Source organism: Ammodytes marinus, assembly GCF_949987685.1.
Source record: "Ammodytes marinus genome assembly, chromosome: 12".
NCBI classification, from domain to species: domain Eukaryota; kingdom Metazoa; phylum Chordata; class Actinopteri; order Uranoscopiformes; family Ammodytidae; genus Ammodytes; species Ammodytes marinus.
In genome coordinates, this window is record NC_137216.1 from 16,396,268 (window position 1) to 16,409,523 (window position 13,256).

At 41.7% G+C, this 13,256-nt stretch overlaps 1 protein-coding gene across 6 annotated transcripts in view; it reads left to right on the plus strand.

The window, feature by feature from the left end:
• Positions 1-13,256, plus strand: part of pkp4 (plakophilin 4) — an 80,852-nt gene that overhangs the window by 53,392 nt on the left and 14,204 nt on the right. For all 6 annotated transcript variants that reach the window (XM_080038582.1, XM_080038580.1, XM_080038581.1 and 3 more), the window contains 4 exons: positions 6,342-6,512; positions 9,449-9,659; positions 10,486-10,618; positions 11,731-11,944. In XM_080038582.1, the coding sequence (XP_079894708.1) occupies positions 6,342-6,512; positions 9,449-9,659; positions 10,486-10,618; positions 11,731-11,944 (729 nt within the window). The remainder of the gene's footprint in view (positions 1-6,341; positions 6,513-9,448; positions 9,660-10,485; positions 10,619-11,730; positions 11,945-13,256) is intronic.

Below are 13,256 nucleotides of genomic sequence, written 5' to 3' on the forward strand. Positions count from 1 at the left end.
ATGTAGTTGAATACTAGCAAATAATGGAGTTACATTCAAATCCATTATGTTGTTGCTTACTTTATAATAATATAGTGAGTTACTATATTGTAGTGACTGTGTGTGTGTGTGTGTGTGTGTGTGTGTGTGTGTGTGTGTGTGTGTGTGTGTCTGTAGTTTACTAGTAAGTATAGTATTAGTAATTAGAGAACTTGCCTGCTCAAACTAGATCATGTGTCATCCTTTTAGGAGAGAGAGGCAAATACAAGGCCTCGCTCCTGTTTCCTAGCAAAACGTGTTGCAAATTGTGGAGCAAACCAATGTTCCCCCACAGCTAAAGGGAGAGGCCAGCCTGTGCTGATTCATTTTTAGCCCTCATTTTCCAGCGATTTCCTGTACATATTAATGTGGCTTTGACAAATAATGAAAACCAACAGGTCTTACACAGCTTTATGTTGATATTTCAGTAATTTAAGGTTTTTCCGCTGGAGAAAGAGGTCATTTTAACTGCAGAAAGCATGGTTCTACCATAAGATCAAAGCACATTTTTGGTCTTCCTCCAAAAGGCAAAGGAAGCACTTATTCAGCAAATCACTGTACTATTGTTCCAAAGTTAATGGACTTTTTTCTGCCTGACTTCATGCTGCCTGGCGATACCCTCAGACGCCCTCGTTGATGATGACATTCAAGGTGAACATATTGTTTTGTGACATCGGTGTCCTGTCATCCCCATTGTACTGTGTTTGCATGTAGCTGTAGCATATCGAAATTTTAATTTTTTATGGTTAAACATTCGTCTCCAACCATTTGCCATTTTTACCATTGAATGTGCATGTATATTGTAGTTTGTTATCAGCTTTAAGACAACATGTTACACTGGTTCAACAACATGATCTACAAAGAAACGCTGGGACTTGGCGAAAAACATTATTACAATATTTTTTGATATAATGCCACTTGATTTGGAGCTCAATAGATACAATCATCTTCGGTTCAAATCCTTTACAGATCTGAAGGCTTTTAAAGTTTCAAAATAAATGTTTATTTATTAAACACCCTATACTAAATATTCTTTATAGTATGGAGCATTGGCTGAAAATGCAGACAAACACAACTTCTGCTGGGGTTTCACTTCCATCGATCAGCTTTCACAAGAAGCTGTTTTGGGCTATGTGCTATCTTGCGGGCTATTAGTCACAATTTGTTATGTTTCCCAGCCTTGTTGGCACAGGTCCCCTGTGACGGATAAATAAATCAGTCCATTACCTTTAAAGATCCAAATGATCCTTAAATCACAGAGGTTGTTTGACCTTTCGATGCCAGAATTCCCCATCTTATGGAGATGTGTTACCCTCCTGTCAGACGTTCATTTTCAGGTGCATCTGCGGGCTCCTGTAAGTAGGCAGTTATGTCACACAGCTATGAGTGATGATGTCTCAAGCAGACACGAATGGGTTTTCAGTGTCTGTCCTCTTGAGCGGAGTGAGACAGCAGCCTAGTTCTCCTCTCTCTCTCTTTCCCTCTCTCTCTCTCTCTCTGTCTCTCTCTCTCTCTTTTTAAATCTCTGGTAGAGCGATACTCATATGTCCTTCTTCTTCCCTCCCTCCTGTCTTAATCACTGCGGCCTCCTTTTTTCAAAGTCACTTCACCTTTGAAGCCTTACCTCTAAGCCAGCAATTTGTAACAAATGTTTGATTAGTCATATTGGAAGGAAATGGGATGATCGCATCATCAGACTTTCTTTTAAACGCACTTATCTCCCTTTGTTCTGTCTTATCCTATCTTTACGATCTCTTCTCTTTCTCTTCCCTCCCACCTAGCTCCCCTCCATGCACTGTCATTGATAGGAAGTCTTACCTTCCCTCTGCAGTTCAAAAATGAAAAATGAAGACAAATTGTTTCTAATAATGTGCTCATTACGCCAAATGTCCATTTCAAGAGTTTGCCAAAGAAAGAGCTAGGGGAAAAGGCAAACCTTTAACCTGACAGCCAGGCTGTGGTGGTAGGTTTTACTATTGTATGCTTTATTTACATAGTTATATTCACTTTTTAGGATATTTCTGGTGATCATTGCCGGTTTTCCTGCTTGTTTGGAGAGGGTTTAAAAAAAAAGGAATGCAGTCAGCTGCATCCATTTAAGTGTTTGTTTCTCCGGAGCAAGCACGCGCCAAGACGCCACCGCCCCTTCATCTAGCCTCTGCCAAGTGTGATCTGTTATAGCCATGGTGAGAGGGCTGGGCTGGGGATGGGGGAAGGGGGGCTGAAATGACTATAACGCACCAGGAATGTGGGCCATTCATCCTCAATGGACAGCAGTGTGTTATTTCTCGCTGACAATTTGCAGATGCTTTTTTCGAAGTGACTGCAGCCCCTTCTCATCTTGGGAGCAGAATACAGAAAGGCGGACAGATTAGCCTCCTTTAAGGTTGTTTGAATGTTGCCACTTTCAGGAGTCTCGGGCTGCTGAGAGCGAGAGATATGCATGAGGGCTCCTGTGCCTGGGAGATTCTGTCCCTCTCACTCGGTCACAGCTATGCCAAAAGCTGTTGTTCGTGTAGCCAGGCTTTACGCGGGATGAGAAGTCTCTGGTGGTCCTAGACGGCCTCATTAACCCTCTTTTCATTTTCCTGCTTTCTTTCCCTCCCCCCTATTATGTTCTCTCCTGCTTTCTTCTCTGCTGCTCCCGCCTTTCCCTGTGTCTTCCCTCTACCTACTCTCTCTACATATCCTCAGCCCCATTCAAAACCTTTGAACGAGAGGAGCTGAACTGTTTTGCCAAGCTGCTGCTAGTGGCTATTGTGTGCCTGGCTACAGATTGAAAGGCTTCCTTGGCTTTTGAGGGAGAGCGCCACTACAGCACACACCAGCAGCATATTTCAGTTGTCCTCAGTTATATTCTCTGCCATGCACTACAACATGCCTGATATTAAAGAGAACTTGTTTGGAAGTGGTTCACAGTTAACTTTAACCCTTTGTGCCTCAAAGCTGTGTTGGGTACTTAACACAGAATCCAATGAAAGGTCTGATATTGTGAACCTACAGTATTATATTAACACCACGAGAGAGCAGACTAAAAGCTCTGAGATTGTCGCTTCGGATTGCCTGAAGCCCTTTAAGCCGCTCTTAAAAGCATTGCAGTAAGTGAGTGGCTCATTTCTTTTATTATACAGTGTTGAAAATAATTTATTTTGGACTGCTGATGGAAACGCAGGTTTCTCCGCCAAGAAATTCTTAAACAATAGAGGGACAACCTGGAAGGCAGCAGGTGTGGAGTGGGAATGAAGTTCAGGGGAATTAAACAATGTAAACGCAGTGCAAAAACAAAGAACAACAAACCCATGTTCAGACTTGAGGTCAAGGTAGGATTGTACCATTTTGGTAGGGGATGCTCATTTACTCCTTAATACTCTAGACTTGGTTTGTTCTTTACCAGAGTGTGTTGTGTATGCACATTCTTTGTTGACCCTGTACAGCTAAAGCAGTAGAGGCCCATTTGGATTTCTATAAAATGTCTTCATTACCACTTCGCCCCCCTGCCTGGTGGCCAATCAAAACTTACACTACCCGATAAGTTATGGTTTTCCCTCTTTTTTATGGGGAGTTGGTCATGTCTTTCGTCTTAGCCAATACTTAATATTGAATACAACGGTCCTTTTAATACACATTAACTATTTATCTGGTTCCTTAATTCACTAATGCATTTATTATGCAGCTAGAGATTAGCCAGGTTAGCGGGTCTTTTGGCCCGCTGACTTGGTGCCTCTACATCTAAAATCTTCACACACCTTGCCCCCAGAGGCCCTCTGCTCCCAAATGAGGCTTACAAATTATTTATTAATTTCCCCTCTCTCTCAAAGTGTGACAAGAATCCCTCATTTAGCTGGTTCTGCATGGCAGAGTTGGTGTTTAGCAGCAGTCTGAGCTCACGCAGTTGGAGAAAACCCAAGTGACGTTTGGAGGCTCGTGAAATGTGCAGTGAGCAGTTATTTGCCAACTGTGAACCGGTCCACCGGGCTTCACAGTTTAATGAGCTTCTCTGATGTGAGGTTTGACACAAATGCAAAAACATAATTTAAATTTTGTACTTTGTGTTAAGAAGAAAACTTTTTTTCTTGCTGCTGTTTTTCCGTGTGCAAGCTGTTTACTCTACTGTTGATCTGGAAAAGATGTAGACCAACAGGATCTTTTTAACTTTAACTTTTAACTCAGCATTGCAATGGGCTTCACTGAGAGGGTGTGATATGCAGGATATTCACACTGTCCTCCCAGCTCCCCCACCTGACTGTGAAAGTGCCCCAATCTACCGGTGCTAATGATTAGTACAGTGACAAGGGCCCTCACACGAGTGTGCTCTGCCGCCCTCTTTCACCCTCAAACACAGCCAAATGTGCTTTTGGAAACACATAACTATGCTCGCCCTCTATCTGCTTTTAATCCTAGGTCTCTGCAGTGGTGGGTTAGAATACTGCTCTGCATGTGCAGTAATAATAGCTTGGTGACGATATTATGATAAATGTTTTATTACAGTGTCATTTGGTGCTAGCATGAAGCGCTTAATTTTCTTAAATTTGATTTCTTATAGTTGTACCAAACTTGTCTCTTTCTAACTAAACACCAGAACTAAACTGAAACAGACATCTGTTCTGTCAATATGTGCAGCAATATGAACAACTTCCACATTGGGGAATGCGATACTAACATGGAAGGAAAATAACACAGGAAAACTTCATACATACAGTATGATGTCCCCGTATTCAAGAAAGAACACAGCCTTGTTCTGTTTTTGCGTTTGGATATTTCGGTGTGTTGAGATTGGTTGACGGGATGAAGGGGATGGGCTGAGGAGTCTCAGTTATGGGCTGAGGGTCTTTTTGATATGGAAGGAGAGAGTCATTGCCTCATTGGGCTGTTATTGCTTCACATCTGGACTGAAGCTGAATCAGACGGTGCTTGCTGTTTCACGCTGCTCGCACAGCCTGTTGTTATAGTGACTTTATGTCAAAGGAGTTTTAATTGGAGCACTCACCCGTGTGCTTCTTTTTCTCACCCGTGTCAGGTTTGCCTGTGGCTGCTTACGGGAGCTGTTGCCTTTTTGTTACACATTTTCCAACATCTGCTCCAGCCATGCTCTAGTTCTTCTTGGTCCAGCACTGTCGGCTCTTGTTGGCCTTCAATGGCGGTTCGCTTTTACCTGTTTAGAATAGTATTTGGTATTCACTTCCTCCACAAGCAAAATCCTGCAGGTTGAAGCCACGCAATGCAACGCAACAACAAAACAAGAAGTCTTTTAATTTAGATCCAGAATGTCATGGCAACGGATGGCTAGCCAGTTTGTTTTGTTCTTCTCTCTGAAATGTTCATTGAAGCACTAACGATAACAACAGAACATACTCTTTATTTTCTTTCTGGCAAAGTTCAGAATGTGTGTGTTGGCAGTCGACTGGCCATTTGCAAGGCATGAGTGTTTGTCGTTTACAGTGCAACAGACAAAGTAAGGCAGTCTGTCTTTGTCAGTGTTACTTCTTTGTAGTTGACTTTGTGTGGTCCAGGCTCTGTAGCTCCATAGAGAATTCGAAATAAATTGGGATTCAATTTTCAACGTATTAAGATAGTGTCAAAATGAAATGTATCGTAACGTGTATTTCTTCTATCATGCAAAAAAAAAAAATCTTATTCAAATTAGTGTGAAAGTCAATTGGTCACTTGTAGCAGACTTGGGTGTGGGCATTGTTTATGCCAACTTTATGTAATATAAGATTGTCTGTAGCTCTTATAGGTATTTACTGCCTTGTATTTTATATGTTTATATTGCTCACATATCCCCAACTATGTCGTGCTTGTTTCAATTTGGAATTCACTTTCGTACTTGCCTTGCATTGCTTGAGAGTGAACATCATGTCCACTGTCATTTTTTGTTACTACGGTTTCCTCACTGTTGTATCATGGTCATTCAGAACTTTCAAATCAGTGAACTGCATCACCATGCAACGATGATATCAACTTTGACAGCAATTAAAGGAGACATGTTGTTTAGTATGATTGATTACCTTAGTCATGCAAGTATCAAGTCCCTCATCATATCATAACAGAATTAATGGAAACCTATAGCTGTCTAGTAGGTTTTGGGAGGTGGGAATAATTTAAAAAGCCTAAGATAAGCATATTGTTGAAAAATTATGTAATATAAAGCAAAGACACCTACCATCTTGTTTCCGTTTCCTTTTTATATCACCCTTATTTTGCACAATATGTAATGTTTCAGACATCTAACTGCGCCCAAACCTTTGACACATCAGTTATTATACTGTGACTGTATACTCCCTACACCATTCTCCTGCTTACCAGTCTCCTAACATTTTCAGGTATACGGAGCTCATATGCTAGTCAACACAGCCAGCTCGGCCAGGACTTGAGGTCGGCCATGTCCCCGGATCGCCACATTGCACCAATCTACGAGGATCGGACGTTCCAGGGCCCGTTGTACCGCAGCCCCAGCCACACACAGCAGGGCACCCTCTACAGGAGCTCCTCAGGTTGGTCCCACATTATTTATATGGCAAGTAAAAATACAACTCCATGTAAGGACAATGGCAAACCACCCACACATGCCATCATTATAACACAATGTCCTTTTGTATTTCCTTAATTGCCTCTTGTCTAAGGACTGTCATGTTGGAATAATAGCAAATGCACTGTTTGTGTCAAATCTTTCCAGATAAGATTGATACAATTCAAGGGATAAAGGGTTACCTTTTTATGTCACATGTCAGGTGTTTAAAAAAAAAGTGTCGAAGTCTGCAACCTGGTAACCAAAAAGTAATGATGCAGGTGTAATATTTAGGTAATTGTTGATATACTGTTATTTGGAAGGTGTAATTGTAATTGTGCCTGCTGGATGTATGGCACAACCCGTGTCTATTATTTAAAAAAAATGACAATCGTTATAATCTGTGGTTCCCAACCCCTGAGCTATGGACTGGTGCCTGGCCAAGAATATTTGCTACCAGACCATGAGTAAACTCTGAATCATTATTTTACAACAGTATAGGCTATTTATGTCAATCATTTATGTCCTTTCCTTATAAATTGGACCTCGGTCTGTCTGGAACACTGACTGTGTTCTCATTACCGTTGCACCTAGATAGTTTAAATGAGTAAAACACAAAAATATTGAAGGGGTATTTATGAGAACTTATATCGTATAATATTGTTTAGTACCCTTAATAAGGTCATGTTAATAAGTGTTGTTATTCCCTCCCCGTGAGTTCTGCAACAATGTTGTCAATATAAAAAGCTTCTTTGGAGCAAAACAAGTTGGCAACCCCTGCGACAGCTCACAAACGACATACAATCTGTTTTTGTCACAAACGACATACAATATGTTTTCGTCATAGAATGTTCTTGTTTTGAATTCTTTCCAAGCCTACCAGAATTTCCACTTGGTTTTCTCATATTTCTTTATTTCCCTCTGTTCTCTTTCACCGTGCTGTATCTTCATGCAGGTCAAGATAAGCGCTATTTATTTCTCTCATAACATTTTCATTTCAAGCAGCCACACGGAACACTTTGTTGTTTATCCGCTACAGATGTTCCCCTTGTCCTCAAATCTCTCTAAAGTCCTTTTCCATTTAATCCAGGGCCCCCTTGACTTTTGGAGAAAAACCCTTTCTCTGTCTATCTGCCCTTTAGCGCTACACATGTTGTCTCTTTTTTCATTCTTTCTTTTTTCTCTGGCTCTCTATTTCTCTTTCTCTCTGTCACCCCCTCCTCTCCTTGCCTCCCTTCCTTTCCTCCCTCCACTGTCCGGCAGGAAGGGGGTTGAGACATGAGTTAATAGGCAGGTACTGACATGTCATCCTGCCACAAAGGAGTCCATTACCCGTGTGTCACACTGAGAATGAGAAGGAGGATGGAGGGGCCAAGGGAGAGCTTGGTTAGCCACATCTACACAATCTGTTCTCCTGATGTAGGCATTCTGGCCTCATCGTCCCCTCCTGCATCAGATACACATGCTTGGTTCGCACTGCCACACACACTCCATTCAGCCTTCTCCTTGGCACACCGGAGATCTGCTTAGCCTGATAAGTTCACTAATAACTGCTATTGATGCTGCAGAGGAGCACACCAAAGATATGCCACTATAATGTGTTTGTGCCCGCCATATAGAGAGAAGGAGAGTGGAGCAGAGCTGTAGGCAGTGTTCAATATGGAGTCTTTGTGAGCGCTAACTCATTAGAAAAATCCAATTTGATCCCAGTGATTTCTTTTTTTCATGTTGTGAAATGAAATTTCAATGGGCCATTTCCTCCCCATCAGCTTTCCCTGCATTCTTTGGCATTTCTGGAAGCTTGCTCTGTAAGCTTTTTTTTATTTTTTTGTGTGTAGGAGAGGATTTTATTCAAAGCAGAAATGTTGATCCTTGGCTGAATTTATGAGGAATGGGATCCAGATAGTTCTGCTACAGTTGCACGGTTACACAGTGTTATTTATAACATGTCTTTGGCACTGTTATGTCACATCTCGGGAGATAACCATATTGCAGGATGGTGCTGCCGTCCAACACATGAAGTGCACTGATGGGAAAAATTGTGTTTTTGGAGCAGCCTCACAAGTTGACGCCTTGGTTTCTGGGAGGAGGGAGTTGGTGCACGCACATGCCCAGTCCTGTTGCAAGTCTGATAGGGATCTGACCAGCGCAGCAGTCACACTGCCACACATCACGTGGCTCTGCTGAGGAGGAGGAGGGCTAAATCCTACCGGCTTGTTTATGCAGTCCTGTGTTTTGTGACCCATTGTATTTAAAAAAAAACTAGGTCATTATACAATTTAGAGCAAATGAAAGAGGGAAAAGATGACTGACGGGGGATGCTCTCCGACTGAATATTGGACCTGTGTTTGGACAGATGACTTCTCTGCATGTTTGTTATGCTTCCACTTTGCTGGTGTGTCTCTGACTGTTCTTGGAGCTGGTCATGGTTTACCATTCCCTCTCTGCTGTGTTTGGTGAAGTTGGCCTCCGAATACACTGGCGAGAAGGAGCGAAAATGAGTCGCGGAAAAGGATTTGTGGATCATGGAGCAGGTTCTGTTCTCCTGTAGCTCTTTGAAAAGCAGCAGGATCCACTCTGCAGGATACCTCTGGTTAAACATAGTCTTGTAAAAAACAAAACGACAAGCAAGCCAGACCCCTTGAAGAAGAAGACTTGTGCTTTGTGGAACCATGGGAGCTGTGTTTTATCCTTGTCCGTTAATTGGTTCCAGATTTTAGAATTTGCAGAGTTTGTCGGAACGGCCGCATGTGTGCATTCTCAGCTTGGTTTAAAGTTTGCTACCACTGTGCAAAGCTTGCTTAAAAAAGGTCTGAAAGCTGCTTATATCCACTATCATGGCTTTGTCAGCTCATGTGGGATTTTTTCGAATTTGAACTTTCTCTGAATTTTTATTAAATATTTTATTTTCCTTGCCCTAAGGTGTGGGGAGTCTCCAGCGCACATCTAGCCAGCGCAGTGCCATGATCTACCAAAGAAACAACTATGCTCTTAACACAGCGGCCACCTATGCTGATCCGTATCGCTCAGCCCAGTACCGGCCCTCCGATCCCAACTACGGCCGCCAGCCTGTTGCTGTGGACGACGGTGCCGCCCGCTCACCTTCCATAGACAGCATGCAGAAGGACCCCAGGTAAATATCGCTCACATTTTAGTGTCCTGCTGTGTTTCTAAACCAATGGATGTACTCAGTTGCCCTGTAATGAGCGTAGTGTGGCAGGAATCGGTCATCCAAAGGGAGCACTTATGCATGCATACAAGGCACCCCGGTTCTGCTGGGTCAACACCGGTGTCCTCTTACTATTCAAACATGGAGCCCCCCTGAGTTAGTCACATGCGGCTCAAGCTTTTAAGCTGGCTCTACTATGCCTGGCCGCTTAACAATGGATTCTCACATACACTGTGGAAGTGCTGCGTCTGCTCTTGTCGTACAGACGTGTGTAAGCGTGGAGAGTGGGTTGACCTCTGTAGTAAAAAAAAAACCTGACCTTGCACATTTGGAGCTTTGTTTACACCAGTGTAATTTAATGCTGTAGTGTAACTACTTGTGGACGACCATGACTCAGGTCCGTTCAATGAGTGCATGGAAGGGAAATATTCCCCTAAGATATTCAACAGGAAAATTACGTTCAGCTGTGGCTCTATGGTATGTGATGCAGTGTAGACAAGAAGAGTTTGAGGAGGAAGTAGAATTTATGATGACGATAATAATAATAATAATAATAATAATACAAAATAATTTAATAGCAGACAGAAGACATTTTAATATATAACTTACTACCATGTTTTAGCACATTCAGCTGGATGTGAATGTAAATTCCTTGGCTTATCAATTTTTGCCATGAGGTGCTGAAGTATTCACTTTGAGGGAAACTGTGCCAATGTTTTTTTTAAGGAGACAACTTTGTAGCTGCCTCTGTTGTGGCGCTGATATCTTTTCACCCCACCTGTTATTTCAGAGAGTTTGCGTGGCGTGACCCCGAGCTGACGGAGGTGATTCACATGCTGCAGCATCACTTCCCCTCAGTGCAGGCCAACGCAGCCGCCTACCTGCAGCACCTGTGCTATGGCGATAATCGAATTAAAGCTGAGGTAGGTGTCGTTCCATTGATCCCATACTGTGTGTCATCGGAATGACTGTCAACTTCTGTACTTAACCACCTCAACCTCTGACAATTATGCACTCATACTTTTGTGCATTCATCAGTGCCAATTGCGACACATTTAAATGGAGATGCATCTTATTTCAACGTGGGGTTTATTTCAGAAGCTCCAGCATTTGCTCTACTGCGCAAATGGGTGAATGCAGCAATTGTGCTAAACGTTGGTCGGACAGGGCAACAGAAGTCATACACAAGACTCACAGAAAACCAGTACATTTATTTATGATAAAACAAAGGCAATCAATTAAGATAACAACCCAAACCCACTCATTGTTTAGAACCAAGTAGATTCCTCTGCAGTGACCGATGATTAGCAACATGACAGCTCTCCAAATCTGTCAAATCCTCTGGCTAATCTCACTCTCCTTGCCTGTTGGATTATAGAGCCTATTTTTAGCCCTTTTGTCCCATTCAAGACTTGAGCAATAAATTAATTAATTGTTTGGATACCACGACTCAGCAGACCCTTTTTGTAGAGGCAAAATCTACTGATTCTGCTCACTCATGCCTTAAGCCAATGAAAAAACACCCATCGCATAAAATACTAAACAGACACACAGGAACCCATCGTTACGACCTTTCCTTCCTTTCAAACATTAAAGGTCAAGCATTTCCTAGCTCAGCTTAATGCGTTTTGATGAAAGAAGTAGAGATTTGTGATAGAAATGTACAGAAAGAGGATTAAGTCATCCGATTTGCAAAATGGATTTTTTGTTCTATTCTTAGCCAAATGTCAGCATATCACAATGATTATTTTTTTCCCAGTATGCTAAATCCATTTCTCCAGATAAGAATGGAACTTTGCTCTTTTTAAAATACTTTATTCTGTGGTGAAGGTTTTTTCCGTGGTCATAGATTAGCATTGCTTTTCTGAATAATTTGTAACCTGTGTGAACAAATTCCTTGCGTGTGAATGCTCTTGTAACATGAATAAATGCATGATTTCTCACTCCGCAGTATACAAGCTGCAGAAATGCTGGTAGTGGTCAGAATCTTTTTCTCCACCATGACTGTGTGTGATCTCATTCTCATTGTCAATAGGTGTGTCGACTGGGAGGAATTAAACATCTGGTTGACCTATTAGACCACAAGGTGCTTGATATCCAGAAGAACTCTTGTGGAGCTCTGAGGAACCTCGTTTATGGCAAAGCCATGGATGACAACAAGACAGCTGTGAAGAACGCAGGAGGCATCCCAGCTCTGCTACGCCTGCTGAGAAAGACTGTAGATGCAGAAGTGCGGGAGCTTGTCACAGGTGAGTCTACCAAATCCTCCACTTGACAATGATGCACTATAGGGCACTTCAATCTGGTATGAAAAGAAAGCTAATTTACTCCTCCTGTCATCTAGGGCTTCAACTTATAATTACTTTCATTGTCGATTTAATTAGTTTAATCTATGAAGTAAAGTATCATAAGTTTCTTAAATGTCAGAAAATTGTGGAGAAAAAATTGCTAATACCAGTTACATCTTAAGATAGCTCTTTTTTCAAGCAGTGGTCCAAAACACAAAGATATTCAAATCACCCTTTGCAAAAAAAAGTGAGAAAAGTAGCAAATCGTCACATATGAGAAGCTGGTATATGATCGTTTTTTTTTTTTTGGGGGGGCGGGGGGGGGGTTCTGCTTGATTAATAACTTAAAGCAGCTAAAATAAATCTTTTTGTATTAAAACGTTTAAATTACACTGTGAAGAAAGAAGATCACCCAAATCTGCACTAATCTTTGTCTTTGCGAAATATTATCTCAAATTTCAAATGATTGTTTAGGTGTTGGGCCCGCAACTGTTTTGGTTCACTGCCAGCTCTCACAGGGTCACTTTTGGCTGTTGTTTTCAGTAAACAAAGCTCCATAAACCCACCATGTACTATCTGCATGACACATTTACCAGCTAAAGGGACAGGTATGTATCTCGAGTAGGACCAAAATCAGAGATAAAAGAGAGTAAATATGCTTCCATTCATCGGGTGGCCAGAATCACCATTCAAAATGAATAATTATGTGACTGCTTTTTGTGTAAAAAAGCAACTGTTCACCATATCAACTTAAAAGGCGGTGATATGTCACGGTTAAACAATGAATCTGTTGCCAACATTGTTTTGTTTGATATTTGTGTTGGTTGTCTAATCAATTTACCTAATCTTTTTATCAGTACTGTTATGTATGTCGTGTATCATGAGCCTACAGCGGGACAGGAACATTTAGAATAAGATACTGACTTATTTACCTGATAAACCTGGGGTGTTTTTCTACATACGTTTAGGCCATGTGTGCTGCGTTGGTTTGGTTGCCTATGACGTTTAATGTTGTCCCTGAATGTTGGTTAACCACACATTGCTGTCCCTCAGATTAGGTGTGAATTAACATACTCTGAGACTAAACAGCTAAATGGACTGCTCACTGTGGTTTATCCTAAGATTATGAATGTTTTAGTAACTGAGTCATAGAGGCTTTTCCTTAACTTCAGCTACTTAAGTACTGCTTATGATATACGCGTAGAAATTAAACCACTTTTCCACAGGATTCATGTTTGCTTTTATTAGGCTGCAGAGAGCATTGGATGGAAAC